The 20,536-nt window shown below is 37.7% G+C and overlaps 1 protein-coding gene across 4 annotated transcripts; it reads left to right on the top strand.

Moving 5' to 3' along the window:
- Nucleotides 1-210: 210 nt before the first annotated feature.
- BEND3 (BEN domain containing 3) lies at nt 211-20,526 on the top strand. Of its 4 annotated transcripts, none has more exons than XM_007425432.3 (4): nt 211-624; nt 6,155-6,208; nt 7,680-7,891; nt 14,800-20,523. In XM_007425432.3, exons 1-4 carry the CDS (start codon nt 297-299, stop codon nt 17,017-17,019), a joined length of 2,814 nt encoding a protein of 937 aa, XP_007425494.2. In that variant the 5' UTR covers nt 211-296; the 3' UTR covers nt 17,020-20,523. The 4 variants fall into 4 exon arrangements, with proteins under 4 accessions (XP_007425494.2, XP_087995120.1, XP_087995124.1 ...); XM_025164899.2 differs by lacking the exon at nt 211-624 and adding an exon at nt 1,588-1,818 and having other exon boundaries at nt 14,800-20,524; XM_088138994.1 differs by lacking the exon at nt 7,680-7,891 and having other exon boundaries at nt 496-624; nt 14,800-20,526.
- The last annotated feature ends 10 nt before the right edge of the window (nt 20,527-20,536 follow it).

Raw genomic sequence — 20,536 nt, 5'->3', positions numbered from 1 at the left:
GACTCCATAACGCGGCCTCCGATCCCGAGGGCCAGGGAGACGCCGTCAGCGGTGGCTTTGGCGGAGGAGCTGTCGCTGGAGTCCACCGTGGGAAGGGGGAGGCGGGGCGGAAGCAGGAGAAAGAGCACGAGAGTGACAGAGTGTCCCTAACGGCTTCATCCACCAGCCCATAGCCTCGGGGACGTGGGCGGGGCTCATAAGTGCACGAGGGAGGAGGGGGGTTCCGTGCATGCGTGTGGAACCGAAGAGGGCACCGCATTCTCTCTTTCTCGAGCGCGCGCGCGGCGGTGGCGGCAATGCCTGGACCTCGTCAGCCCGCCCCTATCTTCCCTCCCCTGCACATTCTGTGTCCCGGGTGGCCGCAGCGGTTCCTCGGGGCCCAGTGTCCTTGTGCGGAAATGACACACGGTCCCGTCACGTCACGCGAGAGCGCAGCGCGCGGACCCTCTCGCACACACAGATACACGCGCGCACACTCACACACACTCACACAAAGCGCTAAGGGGGAGGGAAAGCCGGGGGAGCCAGACACGGCCGCTTTTTTAAAAAATACAAACCCACCCGAGACCAAGAGACCAGGTGTCCCCACCCTCCTTTTTTCCACAGTGCCTAAGACGGAGCCAGGTAAGCCCCTTCCCTCCCAACTTTCTCAGCTCGGGCCCCAAGGCGGCCCACGCGTTGCCTCACTGCGGTGCGCTGCGGGGATGACTAGCTCCACGGCTTGGAGAGCGGCGCGTCGGGCGGTCTCCCCTGCCCGCGCAGAGCGGCTGTGGGAGCCATGGCTGTGCTCTCCGACTGGCGCGGCCGGGCAGCCCGGGCGCCACGGCCGTCGGCCAGCGGGAGGAAGGAAGGAAAGGCTATTTCTCCTCCTCCTGCCGGGCTTCCAGCTTCCCAGAGAGGGGCTACGGCAGGGCGAGGGGGGGAGCCTTGCGGCAGCTGCCGCGGCGACGGGAAGGGGGACGCACTGATAAGAAGGCTGGTTTGAAAACGCGCTTTAGCGGGAATCGAGCAAGCCCGACCGTGGCCCCAGTCCGCCTTCTCTCCAGTTGCCTTCAAGTCCCACCTCCGCCGTTCCCGTTGCCTAGAAACTGCTCCCCGGATGGCAACGGGATCCTCTTTTGCGACTACTGGCAGGGCCTGGGCTAGCACCGTTGCTGCTGCTGCTGCTGAGTGCAGCAGTCTCGGGGCTCAAGTTTTAAAGTTTCTCCTTGCCAGTCAAGTTGCGAGGCAAGGGAAAGGAGCGGGGAGGGGGAGGGAATAAATCCCTCTCGTCGGCCATTTGGTGTGGGGAAGAGAATAGCCACGTGACCCGAAGCGCTGTCTCGCGCTCGTGTAAGGGGAGGGGTGCTGAAAGCCCTCGCGCCCCATGTTAGTTTACCTTATTGGGCGATTTCCTAGCCTACGTGGTTCTTTTAGGGTAGCTCTGGGCTTAGTCCTCATAGTCGAATTGACCAGGGACAGAGAAGTAGCTTAGAGAGCGTAGCCTGGTAGATAATGGAGCTCAGAGGAGCAAACAGAGGCATGATTCCGTGGCAAACTTTTATGACAAATGTGCCTGTTCTATCAAATAAGGGAGAACATGCTGAAAGGGTACAGTGGATGGTGCTGGCAGAAGTAGAAACTTGATAGGATTGGAAGCAGTGGGGCCAATTTCCGATGCCACTATCTTCAGAAAACAAGAGGAGAGTGAATGAACCAAGCACGATTGACGTCCCATTGCCCCCAGTTGCTCAAGCATCTGTGGATGGTCTGGAGGGCAGAACAGAGCAATGAGGGTTGAGTATCCTGTACCCACTTTCAGATGCTGCACTTCGCATGGTGTGTAGGCAAACAACTTACCTCTTTAGCTGTTGCCCCTGTTCTGTCTTGCTGTCCTGAACTGTTTATCAGCTCAACGGGTACAAGCTTTGTAGCTATGGCTAAGATTAGATTCATATAAGATGAGGAAAAGAGGACTTCATACAAGTTGTTGCTAAAGGCTTCCCAATAGGGATCTGTATCAGCTTCTCCAAAGAGTAGGGCACATTTTAATTCCTTATGAACCCATGCAAATTCATAATAATAATAATCTTGCTTCTGGTTTGCAGTGATGGCTGTAATCCCCAGTAAGCAAGTGAATGTGGCTCCTTCCTGCACCTGCCATTTCATTTGGTGGTCAGTTAGGCATGCAGTAGTTATTGTCATAACTTCTGTAGGATACTCATCTAAGAGATTCAGGCTACCAGGGAACTCCTTTGTTGTGACAGCTGATGTTCATCAGCACTCACTATTCAGGTAAATGCCAGTGGCAGGGTGACTTTGGAGTGGCAGGGCAAGTAATACCCAAGACAGTTGCCTTTTTCCCTTGTCCCCTCATTCTTCAAGAACCCTGTGGCTGCTTAAAGAAAATACACATTTTAAAAGCTTGGTATGGTTTTCTTTGTTATCCTGTTAGATTATAGCAGTAATATACTGTAGTAGCAGTGACAGTATAGGAATATAGAAGAGAATTTAGGAGATGGAAAGTGGCTAATGATAGGCTTCCTTACAAATTACAGGTGTTAATATCTTCTTTACAGCATTTATACCTATGTAAGCATGAATAGGATTACAGTCATAATTGCTTGCTGTACAAGTTTATGAAAGTTTTTTGAAGCCATTTATAATACCATGTTAGATTGGATGGATCTTTTCCCTATTAAGTGTGCATAAGTCCATAGCCTAAAGAATTGCATTATAATACAAAGGCATAAGATATTATTCTTGAAAAGTAAATGGTTTAGTGTTAATGACCTCTGAAATTCTTTGTAAATATAGTTTGCACCACTCCCTTTCCTTTTTTAATAGTAATTTTATTAAGAATTATAATTACAGCAGTACAAACTAATACAAACTAAAAAAACTAAAAGAATAAAAAGAAAATGTAAACAGTGCAGAAAAGAAAAAAGGAAAAAAACAGAGAAATAGAAAAGAAAGAAAAATAAGAATATAGTAAAGAAAAAGAAAAGAAATATATAAAGAAGTGATTTCCCACCTTATCACCTTCTCTTAAAATACAGCAAATGATCTTGTCTTCCCATATCCCATCTCTTATCTATAAACAAATCCATAAAACCTCGTCATTTCAGTCCTGATGTCAGCAAAAGCCCATTAAGGGTTACCAGAGATAACAACATATCTATTTTAACCTTGATCAAATAAATCAACTTTATATTCCTTCCTTTTGCTTCTAACAATCTTAATCTTTAGTCCTTTCAAATAATGTTGTACAACTTGATTTCTTTCCATTTTTCTTTGTCCCTTCTCATTCTCTCTTAGTGTCCAATTTTTAAAGTCTTCTCTTACTATTATTTTTAATTCAAAAGGATTTTTCCACAGGAAGGATTCTTTATAATTAATTCCAAAATCTTATTTCAAATTTATCTGGACCCTTAGTTGGTTTGTAACTTTCTAAAATCAAAGTTTTAATCACCCTTTTTCTGTTTATTCAAAAAAATTTTTTTTTTAAGTTCTTAAACTTGTAGTTAAAACTTCTCTCGCTATGGATTGAAGGAAACTCACCGTGCTGTAAAACTTGTCAATCCAAAGTTTTCTAATAGCTGAAAAACAGTTAACAAGCAATTTCCAAAAGTGATTAGAAAAGGAAGTATGCAAACTTAGTGTCCTTTCAAAGGCGCCAACTGTGGTTTGAGCAAAATGGTTATTCCCTCGTCTCCCAGCACTCTAAACTTGCCAGAGACCACTGTCTTGTGGTCTCCCCACGATGAGCCGCTGTCAGGAGCACTTGTGGGCTTTCTCAAGTCCTCTCCTTGTCCAGAGAGGAATTATCAGAGCCACTCTACTCGCCAACTCTTCATTCCGCCGTGGTCGTCAGCTCTACTTTTCACAGAGCCATCTTTAGTCCGCTATTTCTTCCCTTGAAGTCACCCACCATCTCCCTTTCCAATGGAGCAGTAATTAAAAATTGTGTGACTGCTCATATACTATATTTTCCCATGGTTAATCAAACCATGGTTATTACTTTTTGGTTTGTACAGCACACTAAATTACAAACTAACCACATGGGATTGCTGCTCACACACTAGGCTAAAATGTTGGCTACTTGGTAGCTTTGTATGCTGAGCAAACACAGCCTGTGTCTTTCACCATTGTTGTCTTAGACTTTTCTGTTAAGTTTTCTGAGATCTCCAATTGAGATTAATCTTATTTGCAGAGTTTTGGTATTTTTTGTAAAAAATAGGACAATATTGTAACTAGAGAAGCTTTTAAAAGTTATATCAATGAGTGAGAAAGGTAGCAATAGAGATTGCTGCAGAAATAAATAACTCAAGTTCATTTTTTAACCATTTTATGCAATTCAGCTGTAAACATGAAAGGCATATATATGCCTTTCAGAGATGGTAGTAAGCCTTATAAGCAAAGCTCTGTAATCCCACAAATGCCAATTCCAGGAAAACTCCAAAGAAATTGGGAGGAGTCTGCTCCCAGTGTCATAACCGACGTACCTAGAATCTCCCTTCAGACCTTTCAACTGAATATGTGAAAGTGAGGAATAAAACACACTGAAACAATGTATGCAGTGACTTGGAGGGAAGGTAGAGGTTCTCGGTGCTCCCCACACGCTTTTGTTCCTCATGAATGCAAGTCTGATCACCTAAATAAAGCTTGAGGAAGACAAGGAATCATCCATGAATGTACCTAACTTTTTAAAAAGTAATTATTCTGTAGAGGAAAACAGTTAAGAGTTGTCAGATACTGGTTTATTAGCCAAATGTGTGTGCATTTATGTAAACTGCCTGGTCTATAGTATGTTGCATAGTCTAAAGAAAATTTTAGCCAGTTTTCCATTAACAGAGTTATGTCAAATCCTGGTGGCATTTCAACCCACCATTTAACTCTGTTGGAATATAATTAGAAAATGCTTATTTGGTGTCAAGCAATGACAGAAATGTATACCTTGTAGTCTTTGAATAGGCAAAGACTTCATATTGATTATTTGACATCAGACTTACAGGATAGCTAAAGCCTTACCAGGAAGAAAGGAAGGAGCATTTGCATTGTTCCCTCCCTGTCTATTTAAAACACATATAAAGGAATGATTTTATGTTGTAATAAATGAAAAAGAATGCACTTAGAGCAGTTCCAGGGGATTGGAAGGTGCACAATCACTGACCATTTCTATTGCACACTCATTTTGTTTCTTTCTGATATTGGAAATAATTTATCTCAGCAGGTAGGAGCCATAGGATTGCAACCTAAGAAATTGGAATAAATGTAAGATAATTCTTTTTCTGACAATGTCCTAGTGAACTAATTTCAAAAGGAATTTAATAGATCAAATATAGTTGTACTTATTCAGAAGTAATTGTTAGATAAAGAAGTAGAGTATTGCAGCTGAAATTGATGGCTTGAATTGTCTCCTACAGCTGCACACTTAATTCTAAATAAGCATAGGATTGCATTATGATATGCTAGAAAAAAAGGTGTTTAGAGGAAGAAAAAAACCTGGTGTGGATGGTCCGATGCAAGCTTAACAATTTAACAGTTTAAAAATAACAACAACAGTAGTTAAGAGCTTCAAGCAAATGTTAGTTTCTTGAATACAGAGTTCTTTTTATGGAAAAAATTGTTCCAAGTCTCTGTTCCTTTGTCTTTACCTAAAATCTGCTCTAAAAACTCCTTGATACTCAGGACAGAAGAAAAGAGAATCAGTATCTCTTCCCCCACTGACTTCCATTGTGGAAAATCCACTTAACTGAAATGACTTTAATGGAAAAAGTTTCATTTTCAGAAAGACTCAGTTGGATCCAAGTCTGTAATGAATATATATATTATTAATTTATTATGCTTAGATTAGGAGTATCTGTGTTGCTAGTCTCCGAAAGAACCAACGTGCTTATTTCATACAGCTTTGATGAAATTTCACACCAATTCTTTACATCCTTAATAATATTAATTCAGGACCAAACTTATATATTTTATACTAGCCCACCAAATAGCAAGAGCAAAAGTTGTCCCTGCATAGAATTATATTCATTGTTATCTAAAACTTAAGTATGGCTAGAACTTGATGTACATCTTACATATGCACCAGAGATGCTGGATTTGGGTTCGTGGATTTATGCTGTGCTTATGCTTTGTTTTCTACTTTTTCCCCCTTGTCCTGTTAATGTAGAGGAACAGAATATGAATTCAGCTGAATTGTTTGATGATGAAGACAATACTGAAGGTACTGTTCTTTCAATATATTTTCCTATCAAATTATAATATTTATGTAATCAAACACAATAGGTATTTGGATGTAAAGATTGCAACAATGTATTGGGCATTCTAATGTATAAATGAGCATTATTTTTTACTTTCCAATTAATGTTTTTTATTTTTCTGACATCTTTTTTACATTGTGAAAAAATGGAGATTTCATACATGTTCAGTTCTAAATAAAAATAGATGCTAACCAGACACTTTTATTATGGAGAAAGTATTGGTAAAATTATGATTGGTAGGTTTGGTGGTTCCTTGGTAAAATCTTGATTGTTCTGATTTCCCATATGAGTAATATGAAATATGCCTGATGGCAGATGTGGATTTTTTTTTCAACCTGAAGGTCAGATTGAGTCCAGATAAGCATTTGAGGGAAGGGGCATGGTCCAAAATGGATAGAACCATATTTCAAAGTGGGCAACACCACCTTACTGTAGATATATAACCTCTAGCATACATTCATAAGCAAGACACTGAATTCACAGACTGCATTTGCATATTCACTGTAATCATTGTCATTGGAGAGTGATTTAAAGCCTGATTGCAGCTGGGGTAGGAGTGGTATTTAGAGGAAGGTTGTAATATTTGAAGTGGGAAGGTTAGATTTTTTTTTTCTTTCCAACAGTGCCCCCTGTCTTCACCATTATTATTAGCTTAATACATTGTCAGTAACTGAATTTGATTTAAAGCCTTGCAGAGACTGTAAAATTCTCTTTTATGCAGTCATTTGTTTTTTTGGAGATCAGCTTTTCCCTGTGGAGGGGAGCTACTTGAAAGTGGTGGGCAGTCAGGGCCTGGAGGAAAGGGTGAAGTTTGAGGAGAGGGAACGGGCCTACCAGAGTTTTGCAGACAAGATGAGGGCCCATAGCACACCATAATTAGTCCATAGTTTGGACATTACATGCCTTCTCTATAGTACGTAATAGGAATCTGCATGACTTTGAAAATATTTGTTTCAAACTTGGAACAAATCTTACATTCCAGTTCTACTAAAACATTTTGGATAGGTTAGGGTTTGGCAAAAAAACAAATGTTTTTATTGTTTCAGGCTTCAGATGAAACAAAATTTGGAGGTCCAGGATCCTGGAGTGATTATGCAGGCTGATAGGGCAAGGCTAGTGGATGTCACCCCTCTACTTCCCTCTCCCCTTCAGCCACTCCCAGTGTAGCATATCTCATCAGCCCATTCTCTCCTCCTTCTTCCCAGTGCCTTCCTTTCACTGTCTCACTTCAATTGCCATGGCATATCCCACCAGACAGCCCACCCTTCTAATCTTCTCAGCGACTTCCCACCCAAAACCAGCTATTTTGTGTTCTGAACAGTTAATACATATAATAATATGGTTAGTGTTATATATCAAAACACCTGCCTGGAATCAACAGCCTAATGAATTTCCTATCTGTGATACCTTTGTTACTATTTTTCTTTAAATTAGGTATTAAAAATATTATGAAAGTAGAAACTGATAAAGAAGATGAAGTGCTAGACTGCTCTGTAATTTCAAGACCTGAAAAAAATTCACTGGATGGTTTAATAACTTGCCTACAAGACATCAACAGGCGAAAGCGGACCTCATTTGGTTTTGATGGCTCAGGGAGCCACCAAGAAATCCTGCCAAGTGTGAAAAAAAGAGGCCTTACACAAGAGGTGACTCCTTTACATATGGCTATTTAGAGCATCTTAAATTTACTATTTACCCTTCCAGGATTATTGATACATTTATATCAACGGTGAAATGTATTTGTCCATATCAAGATAATTTTTGCTGTGAAGTTCATAACTTGCATTATGGAAGTAACTACTGTATATACATGATTATTATATTCAAAAGCTCAAAAGACAAAGATGCAGCACAGAAGTATTAAACTATTATTGGATAACATTTATTTGATATGTGAAGTATACTACGTTAAAGCAGGTTTTGCATATGCAAGCTGGTAATTTATTTAAGATGTCAATCTCTTCATATTTTTGTCATTATTATCATTACTGATTAATTTAAGTATTCTTCTGGATTTCATCTAAAATAGTGGACCTTTGAACATTTGTGGTAGCAAAATTAGCTTATGCATTTTGATTAACTGCAATAATAATGTTAGGGATGCTTCATAGGTGAAAGTTTAGACTTAGTTTCTGAAACCATACATTACATTACATTACATTACAATACAATACAATACAATATTTTGAATTTGCTCCCTCTAAGAGGAATGTTTCATAAGTAGAGTTCTGGGAATGATTTTCATCAGTTCCTTCTTCCTCTTGCAACTTTGTGTTCTTGAAAAATTCCTTCAAATTAATTCTATAGCCTTAGAATTCCCTGATAGTATCACATCCAAGAACTAATCAGACTCAACCCTGCGTAGCTTTCCAGTCCAGTCAATGTCAGCTACATATTGTCTCATCTCAATTTGACAGAGACTGTATTTTTTATCTTTGTCTTTTAACGCAAAACCTTCACAATGAAATTTACATAAGTTAAGATTTTAAAAGTAATATACATCAAAACAATATATAGTCTTTTCCTATAATGTGCATATGATCATCCTGCTCCTATATAATTTAAAATGAAAAGCTGCACTCTTATGTGTCTGTCTATCTATCCATATTTTAAATTATATTTGAATAGTTTGTACTTGAGTATCTGAATCCAAGTCTTGTCTGTTCATATAAAAAGTTGCGTTAAAGTTTTGTAAGTAAAATGTTTCCAAAAAGCAGCCCAGATCAAAACATCCCAGAAGAAACATTCCAGAAATATTTGCAAAGTGGCACAAATTTAAAATTTATTTATGGTCCAAGACAAATTCAATAAATACAATACAGTAGCTATAAAAATAAATTTTAAAATTGCAAGGAAATCCTAAAGCAATTAGCAGCTAACAATTAATAGCATGAGGGAGGAACCAGATGGCTTCTAACAGCTATAGCTATTTGTAAGTATTCTGCAACCTTCTTAGAGGTTTCTGAAGAATGGTCATCCAGGAGAAGGGTAACAGCCTCCTGGTCACAGTGGCATTTAGAGTTATTAACAATTGGAAGTATTAAATCTGATCTCCATTGGGTGTACAATGGACATTTTAATAGCACATGTGAGACAGATTCTACCTCCGAGTCTGAACAGAAACAAGTTCGGCTTTCATATAGGATACTTTAATATTTACCAGTTGTTGCCCTAATAGGTAGCAGCCCAATTTAAGCCAAAATAAATAGTCTCCTATGTGGAGCATATAAGATGTTATAAAAATATCTAGGGACAGACCAGGGAGGAGGAGCAATTGTGCTATAAAAGGGATGGGAGACTGGCTCTGTCATTTTGGATATCTAGATCCCAAATCCTCTGCTTTAGTTCAGCCATGGTTTTCTCAAGTCCCAAAGCAGGTAATGCTGACAAGGGAAGACCGCAATATGCCAAATCGTCATTAATTCGCCTTCTCAGGTTGGAAGAGAACCTATCCAGCAAGGTGAGATGAACTAAGGAGGTTCCTCAGTAGGCTTGCTTCAGCCAGAATCTAAGATGACAAAGTACAAAGCACAAAAATATATTTAAGTATTTATTCCACACGTAATTATTGCTGAAATTAGAATAAACAGGTTTTATCAACATACAAAATTTAAGAAAGTATCTATCATTGTTTTGTACAACTGCTCCTCAAAGATTAATCACAGCCCTTATTATATGTTTAGCCTTGATGTATGCAGCCCTGGGTCAGTGAAAATAAATGGGAGTCTTTCAGCTGTTCTTTCTGGGGTAATAACACTTATTTCCTTGTGTTTTTAAGATAGAATGTTCAGTGCCTGTTTGCCTTTGCAGCATTTGAATAAGTATTGGGCTAGTAGAAAAAATCAATATGATCAGATTTTAAAATGTGAATATTCACATATGTTTTTATGTTCTGCATATTACAATGTGATATTGATGTGAGACAAAATGTGTTTGCAAAATATAGAAATCTGTTGTATACTGAATTACTGAAGACACATAAACAATGCAAAATATTAGTATAATTTATGGCCTGATATTCTGTATTTCATTAATTTCTCCACATACTATCAGGCCATAAATTTATATAAGTATTTTGCATTATTTTGATGTCTTCATTAATTCATTATGGTCATTTGCACCTTCTTTGACATTTCCTCTATTTCCTTTACCAGAAGATAGTTATTTGCAAATAGATACCAATTTGGACTTTGTGATAATTCAGTTGTTACACATGATGGCTTATTGGAGGGCTCCTGTTTGTAGAAATCTTTATATTGAATAGGAGAATGCCAGTAATTAAAGGAAATAATATTCCCAGTTATTATATATCACTGTCCTAGGGGGGAATCTAACCTTGCAGATTTTGAGTGAAACAAGGAGTGGAGTCAAAATAAGTCACATTTCTTTTCTGCTGGTGATATTAATAAGAATCCAAGCCAAAGAATCCGATATATGATAGGGATGTATGGAATGCTTGAAAGGTGCACTTGGGAAGCATGCTGGCATGAACAAAGCATTTCTCCTTGAACTGTTAGTTGTTCTCTCCAGAAGGCTTGATGCAGCTGCTTTGAAGGCTTTTCCAATTGAGTCTGCATGTAGGAGAGTTTGGTATAGTGGTTAGGGTACTGGACTAGAAACCAGGATACTGTGAGTTCTAGTCCTCTCTTAGACATGAAAGTCAGCTAGGTGACTTTGAGTCAGTCACTCACTCTCAGCCCAACCATCTCACACAGTTGTTGTTGTGTGAAAAATAGTAGGTGGGAGCATTATGTACGTCCCTTTAGTTGTTCAAAGGAAAGGTGTGATGATGATGATGATGATGATGATGATGATGATGATGATGATGATGATAGACAGTAATAATACATATTCAAGCAACACTTCCACAGGAATTACCAGCAAAAGGAAACAGGTGTGTATGTACACAGATACAACTGGGGAAAGCCTTTGAAGCAGCTGAGGTAAGCCTTCCAGAGGACCCAGAGGACCCAGCTTCAAAAAGAGATGCTTTGCTTCTGTGCATGTGTTTTATGATGCAGTTCTTTTGAATGTTTTATACAGCCGTTATTTATTTAGATGTATACTGTACCCTATTATCTCACAATGCTCAGAGTGGCTTCCAATAATAAAATCACAATTAAAATAATATTAGAATTTGAACATTAAAATAACCTTAAAACATTATTAAAAATATAAAAATTCTAAAAATGTTTAAAGCCAAATGAAACAGGGCCACTTAAATTTCAGGGAATGGCAGATAAACAGAACTTTACATTTAGAAGAATATAAACTCTGGAAAACTATTATGTAAACAAGACTTTCCTATTGATTTGAAAACTGTAGGTGGTGCCACACTGATGACATCAGATTGTAAGTTAAGATAAAGAAATCCATGAAAAGAAAGATTTCTATCTTCTTCCTTCTCTCTAGCTACTTATGATTTCTGAATAGGCTCTCTAAGATGGGCAACCTTCTGAACAATCTGGAATGAGGTACAAGATTGCTGGAGGGAAGAAAGTAGTGAATTGAATTGAAAAAACAATGTTAAGATTTCTGTAGGTGGAAAATATAGTAGAATTTTTTGATACTAGAATCTCAATTAAAATATGTACATATTGTACTGATGATCAAGCTTTCAGTAATTCTTTGAATATGAGCACTAATGTTCTTGTTTTTTTTTAATTTTATTTTTTGTTTCTTAGATTTGTGCTAGCAAAATTAGCTTATGCATTTTGATTAACTGCAATAATAATGTTAGGGATGCTTCATAGGTGAAAGTTTAGACTTAGTTTCTGAAACCATACATTACAATACAATACAATACAATACTTAGATTTGTATCCCATCTTTCCTCCAGGAACTCAATGCAGCACACATAGCACTCCCTCCTCCAGTTTTTCCCTGAAACTGTAATGCTGTGAAGTAGATTGGGTCTAAAAAGAATAAGTGGCCCAGAGTTACCCAATGAGCTTGTGGGTGGCCTTGAGCATAGGTCTCTCTGGCCCTTATCTGACAGTGTAACACAGTGTTTCTCATACTTTGAGTTGTGACATGTCTAGAGGGCACAAAAATTCTATCCAAAGCTCATATACTTACCCTGCAGAGGGAATTATGATTAAGGGGAAAGGAGGAATGGTTGAGAGGAAACCGAGAGGAGAAAATGGCAAGGACCAGGCTGGAAGGGAAACAGCATGTGGACTGTGATTATTAACTCAGAGCACCTGCACTAAGCAACTGATATCCTGTTTTGCAAGCTGCAGCATATTTAGAAGAATTTAAGAGAAGATGATTTAGGGCCAGGGAAGGGCTCTTTTCTTTTTTTCCTGACTTTGGTGAATAAGAATGGCTGTTTTCAAAATGAAACTGAAATTTAAGGAATAATGCAAGTTATGGAATGGAAGTGCTTACTGAATGTCTGGAATTCTGTGATTCTGAATGGAACAAAGCATAGCATCATAGAATTATGCAGTAGGAAGTAACTGCAAAAATATTATCTAACCCTCTGCAATTTACAGGGCAACCAATTAAACCATCCTCAAAAGGTGGCTTTCCAGCCTCTTCTTAAAAATGTCCAGGGAATAGAGAAATCACAGCCTTCATAGGTAGATTGTTCCACTGTTGTATGATTTCATTTAAATACTGTATAAGGAAAAACTTCCTGGCAATATGTTTTTCCTTATTTAAATAAAAGCTAGGTAGCTGCAACTTATACCTGTTATTTCTGGTTCTAGCTTTCGTGGCAAAGGAAATTAGTTCCTAACTATCTTCTGTAGGTCCCCTTTTATATACTTGAATGCTGGTGTCATGTGTCCCCTCAATTGTCTTTTTGTCAGACTAACCACCCCAGGTTCCTTCAGCCTGTCCTCACAGAGCATGTCCTCAAGTCTCTGTATCATATTTGTCACCTCTTGACCTATTTTAAGTTGTCAATTTCCTTCTGGAAATGTGGTGCCCAGAATTGTACACAGTACTTCAGGTATGGTCTCACCAGTGCAGAGTAGAAGAGAATAAGAACTTCACATGTGTTTGATTCAGTGCTTTTGATGCATCCCAAAACTGTGTTAGCCTTTTGAGCAGCTGGTTCCCACTGCTGGCTCATATTCAGCTTTTTGTGAATGACTTCACCCAAGTCATTTTCTGATGTAGTGCTTCCAAGCTGCAAATCACCCATCTTTTATGTGTCCCCATATTTTTTTATTCATAAGTGTAATATCTTACATTTCTCTCTGTTAAAGAACATCCTGTTTCTCAGTCCAGTTCTCCAACCTGTTCAGACTCTGATTTAATTCCAGTAGGATGGAGCTGCTGTTGTATGTTCCATGAATATTCTAATATCTATTGTTCTGAATGGGATTGCATTTCCTCTGAAGCAAATAGTGCACAGTCTGGAGGTTCTCTTCGATTCAGAGCTCCTGCTAGAGCAGCAGGTGGAGGCTGTGGGCAGAAGAGCCTTTGGCCAGGTTTGACTTTCTCTAGTTGCACCCTTTCTTGGACCTGGAAGCTTTCAAGATTGTGACTCACACACTTGTCCTCTCTTGAGTAGACTGTTGTAATTTACTTTATGTAGGGCTGCCCTTGAAGACAACTCAGAAGCTGCAGCTGGCGCAAATTGCAATTGTCTGCTAGCCAATCCAACAAATTAACTCCTACTTTGCAGGAGCTGCACTGGTTAATGGTAGGCTTTTGGGCCCAATTCAGGGTGCTGGTGGTTGCTTATAAAGTCCTTTACAACTTGGGCTTTTGTTACTTTCAGCACCATCTTCTCCAGGGAGAATCTGCTTGCCTTATGCAGTCTAGCCAGTAGAGAATGTTGCTTCTCCAGAGATCAAGTGGATTGGAGTCCAGATGATCTTATCAGTGGCAATCTCTTTGCTGTTGAAGATGGTTGATCCTAAAAGGCTGAAGTTATCTACCACTTCAATATCTTCATTGTCAATTCTAATATTTTATGAATATTTAATTTGAATTCATAATTACTAATGGAGTTAATATCATTTTTTTTTCCCCTGGCCCTGCCAGTTTTTGGAATATTACCTCAGATCAGCGAGCATAAGCAAGCATGTATAGATGCACAGATATACAAGTGTTACCCAGATATATTTATTGGAGGAAAATTTCTTGGGAATCGGTTTTAGCTGTAGCTGGCAATCCTAGGTTGACAAGGCAGGGAAGCAACATTACATAGGACTTTTGTATATGCTTCTGATGTTATTCAAATCATTTGTTTTATTTTTTGAATATCAACTTACATTCAGGGTTGTCTTCTGACATAAATTGTAAGAAGTAACAAATGACTACTAAAATAATGCTCTAATGTTTGGTTAATGTCAGTTAAATTAAGATTAACTTAGTTGCATTTAGTCAACAGTTACAATAATTTGTAATTTAATGGAATCTTGTTGACTTCAGAGAACTAAGTTCAACTTACTTAATCTACAACTGACCCTATGACAAATTGGATTAAATTAATGCATTGTTTAAACTCAGACAATGAATTACTTGTTCCTTAAGGACAAGTGAATAACTTATTCAAAAGTATTATAAACTAATGATCCATTTTGTTTGTTGAAAGGACCAGACCTCAAACTTGAAATGCAGAGATGGGTTGCCTACTCAGGAAGATGTCGAACAGCCAAGCAAGAGCAAAAATTCCAGTCTAACATGGATTTCTGAAGAAACTTTGAATAACACAATTATGCCTTCATATAAGAAACCTCTGTATGGGATCTCTCACAAAATTACAGAGAAGAAGACTTTGCCAGGAACAGAACAGTTTACTACCTTTGAGTTATTTGAAAAGATTAATCCTAGCAGTCCCTCCAATCTTAGGACTTTGAATGAGCAGCGCAAAAGAGATACAAGCGCTATTACAATAGCTGCTGAGTCTGATTCAAATATATATTCTTTAATACAAAAGATGTTTTATACACTGAATACATTAAATTCTAACATGACTCAGCTTCACAGCAAAGTAGATTTGCTGTCACTAGAGGTCAGTAGAATTAAGAAGCATGTCAGCCCAATAGATGCTGTTGCAGAATTCAAGCCACCTCCTGAGTATCAACTGACTGCCTCAGAACTCAAACAGATTATGGATCAAAGTACATCAGGTGGAGACCTGGCTTGCCGATTACTTGTACAACTTTTTCCAGAACTCTTTAGTGAGAATGAGTTAAGTAAGGCCTGTACCACGTGTGGTTATCTTAACAAAAAGAAACTTGAGTCACTTCATTTGCAGCTCATCCGAAATTATGTGGAAGTGTGTTATCCATCTGTGAAAAATCCTGCTGTTTGGCAAGCAGAATGTTTGCCTCAAGTCAATGACTTTTTCAATAGTTTTTGGGCTCAGAGAGATATGGAAAATAGTCAACCAGATATACAGTCCTCTAGTTTTTATGAGCCTGATCATATCATTAATGATAAAGATGATGAAGAAGCTCTACCTGTTGACAGAAATAGTTCTGTTGCCTCAGAATGGGTATTTGATGCTCAGGATATAAATGAATTTTTAGATGAAGCATCTTCTCCTGGAGAATTTTGTGTCTTTTTGCTGCACAGATTGTTTCCAGAACTCTTTGATCACAGAAAATTGGCTGAAAGATATAGCTGTTACGGAGAGTGTGGGAAACAAGAACTTGATCCTCAGCGGCTTCAGGTGATCCGCAGGTATACAGAGATTTACTTTCCTGCTATGCAGGAGAGGAAGGCTTGGTTACAGCATTGTGTTCAGCGAATAAATGATGAACTTGAAAGCATGTATATGGATGACAGTGAGAATGAACAGATAAGAGATGATTGCTATGATTCTTCAAGTTTGCCTGATGATGTGTCAATTATAAAAGTGGAAGATAATTTTGAATATGAAAGACCAGGTAGAAGGTCAAAAAAGATTTGGCTTGTGCCCATAGACTTTGATAAACTTGATATCCCTCCCCCTGATTTTGATGTTCCTGTCTCAGACTATCTTTTAAGTAAGGAACAGCTTAAGAATATATATGAAAGCAGCTTATCTATAGGTAACTTTGCTTCTCGATTGCTAGTTCACTTATTTCCTGAATTGTTTACTCATGAAAACCTAAGGAAGCAATACAATTGTAGTGGCTCACTAGGCAAGAAACAGCTTGATCCTATTAGAATTAAATTGATTCGACACTATGTGCAAATGCTGTATCCAAGAGCTAAGAACGACAGAGTATGGACACTGGAATTTGTTGGGAAACTTGATGAAAGATGTCGTCGGAGAGACACTGAACAAAGGCGCACATACCAACTGCAGCGAAAAGTCCATGTACCAGGACCTGAAAGGAGAGAATTCCTGACCTATGCAATAAATCCAGAAAGATTTAAAGAGGAGTTTGAAGGACCACCATTGCCTCCAGAAAGAAGCAACAAAGATTTTTGCAAGATACCACTTGAGGAACTTATTGTTCCTCCACCAGACTTTTCTGTGCCTTCTCTATATTTGCTATCTGATAAAGAAGTAAGAGAGATAGTACAACAAAGTCTTTCAGTTGGTAACTTTGCTGCCAGACTTTTAGTAAGACTTTTTCCAGAGCTTTTTACTTCAGATAACCTCAGACTGCAATATAACCATTCAGGGGCTTGTAACAAAAAGCAGCTTGATCCTGTCAGACTGAGACTCATCCGCCATTATGTTGAAGCTGTTTATCCTGTTGAAAAAATGGATGAAGTATGGCATTATGAATGTATACCAAGCATTGATGAAAGATGCAGACGTCCAAATAGAAAAAAGTGTGACATATTGAAAAAAGCCAAGAAAGCAAAAAAGTGATCTTTTAAGTTTCCAAAGATGGTGACTTCAGTTATTTTGAAGCAACTTGAGAGGTCAATTGGTTTAGCACTAGGGCAACTGACCAGTACATCTTTTCTTTTGTATGTATTTACATATACAGGAATGGATGAGAAGTAGTAGAAAGTTATAATCCAGCCAGAATATCTCTTAAAAACCCTACTGAAACAAATGCATATTGCGGAAAAAGATATTTTATTACTCCGTTTTAGTATGTTTTTATCTAGCTTAGATTTCTTGCAGTCTTTTCACTTACTACCTACCTACACTGGGTCACAAGGAACTATAATTATTAGAGCTGATCCAATAATATATCATCTAAATATAATATTCATCAGTGAAAATAGATTACATAGTGTTTAATTTTAATTAATTTTAAATAGTAATTAACCTCTTTAAGACAGTTTTCAATAGGGATCTTTAATCAGTCATTTGGAAATTAATCAGTTTTTAAATCTTTCAAATCTCTAGTTTTAAAATATTATACCTCTTTAAAAAGAATGGAAAATCATAATAATTTCTATGCTTATAGATATTCCTTATATCAAGTTTGAATATTAGGAAAGGAAAAACTACAAAATCAAGTTATACTTTTTTAAAAATAATTTTTCATTTTATAGTTGATTTGATGTAAAGATTATGATTATAATCATGGGGTTATTTAATGAGTGTTTATGTTAAGATTGTAGTACTGATATTTCAGTTTTTATTCATATAAGTTATTTTATTGTTTTCTGTGTAATCTTGATACAAGAACTACTGGTATGAGTGGAGGTTGTGAAATATAGAATCCTACCCTGTATCAGTAAAAGTGGTGCTATTACCTGTTATACTCACTACTTCAAAAAACAAAATACTTGAATTGAGGAATGTGCAAAATCACTTAAGTCCATATTATTTTTATCAGTTAAATTACTGCAGCTTTTAAACTGTTGAAAATATTAAATATACTATCTATATTTTTATTTGAATTATATACTGAGAACTCTCTCTATTGTATGTTGATTAGTATCTTCAAATACAGTGGCACCCAAATAATTTCATTATCACAGAAATAATTTGATTATCACATAATGATTAACTTTTCTTTAATCATTGAAGTTCAGTTGATCAAAATCATTGATTATATATTTCCACGAAAAACATGTTCAGTAAACATTAAACTTTTTGTTTTTTGTTTTTCTGAAGAGTACTACATTGTGTCAGGGCTTTATTTTTTTCTTTCATTGCAAGTCATGAGATTCTCATGACAGAATAAAACTATATTCCCTAAACTGATGTTTCCTTATAGGTGCTGGATTGGATTAGATCCAAAGGAAGATAACAGTGTTTCAATCCCACCGAAATCAGTCATGACTAACATGTTGCACTGATTTCTACAAGGCTATAACAAGACTTTCTCTGGATCCAACCCACTAATTTTTTTCTGAAATGCCCATAAAGCTCTCCAGCATTTGGTTTAGAGAAGGAAACTGATCCTTGCCTGTGGATTTGCTGTTCCCTTGAATAGTGTAGATTGCATATCTGATGATCAGTGTGCACACTTGAATGCTGTGTAGTAGAGTGCTTGTCCAAGGCTAAGGATGATTTCATTTACTTTGTCATTTCTAGTTTGATACACTCATTCCACTTGCAAGTTATTAAGGTAACGTTATTGTGGATCCAATTAAACAATATTTTTGAACAATTGATTTAAAATGGATATTTAGTGCAGAATATACTATCCATGATTATGCATGAAAGAGGTACTTGCATCGTAAATAGAGCAGAGAACAAGATAAACTGTTTTCCTTTCTCTTTATAATTTAATACTTATTTAGCACAATGAATATTTAGATGAAGGGTTTGTTTTACTTGTACACTATTAATTATTTCCAGTGTCTTGGACATTATAAAGCATCATGAAAATAACAAGTGTTAGTCTTGATAATAACTTTGGAGATATCAACACAAGTCTTGTCCATGTTAAGGAAGAGATTATAAAGTATTTCAACTTTTGTTGAGAAAATGCCTTTTTCAATCATTTTTAGAGTGCAAAACCTGAATGGTAAATGTGAGTGGATTTGACAAATAGCTGTTCTTATTTGGTAACATTTTAAATAGTAAGTTTTTCACCTTTTGTGATTTGCTGAGGAATTTCTGCTTCAATATACTCCCACAAGCCTACAAGTTGTCTCACTCACTGAAACCTTGTGAACTCTGCACGCAGCCTTTGCAATTGAGGGATCAGAATAGCATGTTAGGGTTGTCCAGTGCTTTCAGTTTGAAAGCAGAAAGGTGCTTTAGGGCACGCAGGGCACATACCAGAGCACCCACCTGCAACTCCTTAAACCACAAGTATCTTTTCCTAGGATCATGCAGCAGCTTAGGAGGGCAGCTGGATGTGATTCCAGTAAAAGGCAGGGCTATTTTTGTCCAGCTGCACACTCTGAAGCACCTTTTTGCCTTCTAACTGAAACTGCTGTACAACCCAGAGTTTGTTGTGGTCAGTGGGGTATTGATACAATTACTATGTGCAACATCTATTTATCAGTTTTTATAAAATGTGTTACTTGGATCCTAATACGTACCACACGTCACTTTAGAAAAACGTTTTTGATTGTATTTTTTCTGTTCTGAAATCAATGGATAAAAAGGCCTACTGAATTAAAAATAAAGGGGTATCTGGAATCGAGAGGAGAGAATTGGACTGATTAGAACATTTCCTTTCCTAACTTTCTACCAACTTTCCACTTTTAATTTCATGGGCTGGCTTTAAGATTCACACTGGCTTCTAGTAGAACAGGTGACAATCTTCACAGAAATCATGGTGCAGATCTGCATATTCTATTTCTCTTTCTCAGCTGCCTTATGAAGGTTTCTTCTATAGTGGCTCCTGAGAATCCTGGCTCAGATTGATGTGGTAAGACCACGCTACTTTCTCCTGGCCTCAGGGCCAGCAGTGATTTCAGCTCTTTCTCTCAAATAGCTTTCCTAATAGTATATTTGTTAGCTGAATGTACCACTCTTAGAAAATAAAGAGGAAAGAGAATCCTTTCTGCTGTATAATATTAAACAAATAAATATAATCGGAACTGAAACATCCATGCTTATATAGAGGCATTAATTTTATATTCTCAATTTAGAAATAAGAGTTTTTGTTGCTCATCTCAGCATGACAAAAATCTCATGTCAGGTTGAACTATGGAAGACCTGAAAAGCTGTGGCAGAATATGCAGGATGCAGTATTTGTGTTCTGAGTTCCAAACAAAGCATTACTCCTATATTGTATACATCCATACTTAACTTTGTTACTTTTCTTCCTGCCAGTGTTGTTTATATTTCCAGTCTTCGTGTAATTCCTTCCCTCCCACATATTACTGCAATAAAAATAAATGTGCTTTTGCTATCTTATTGCTAAAATGTATACCAGTGAAACTGCAACACAAAATTACTTCTGTGTCCAGTATCATTTTGAAAACAACATTCTCGCTCACCTATGATCAGCAAATCCTTGAAG

This window comes from Python bivittatus, unplaced genomic scaffold, assembly GCF_059951505.1.
Source record: "Python bivittatus isolate LINGU-HERP-01145 unplaced genomic scaffold, Pbiv_v1 ctg000020_np1212, whole genome shotgun sequence".
Lineage (NCBI taxonomy): Eukaryota > Metazoa > Chordata > Lepidosauria > Squamata > Pythonidae > Python > Python bivittatus.
This window is presented reverse-complemented; position numbering and strand designations above follow the sequence as displayed.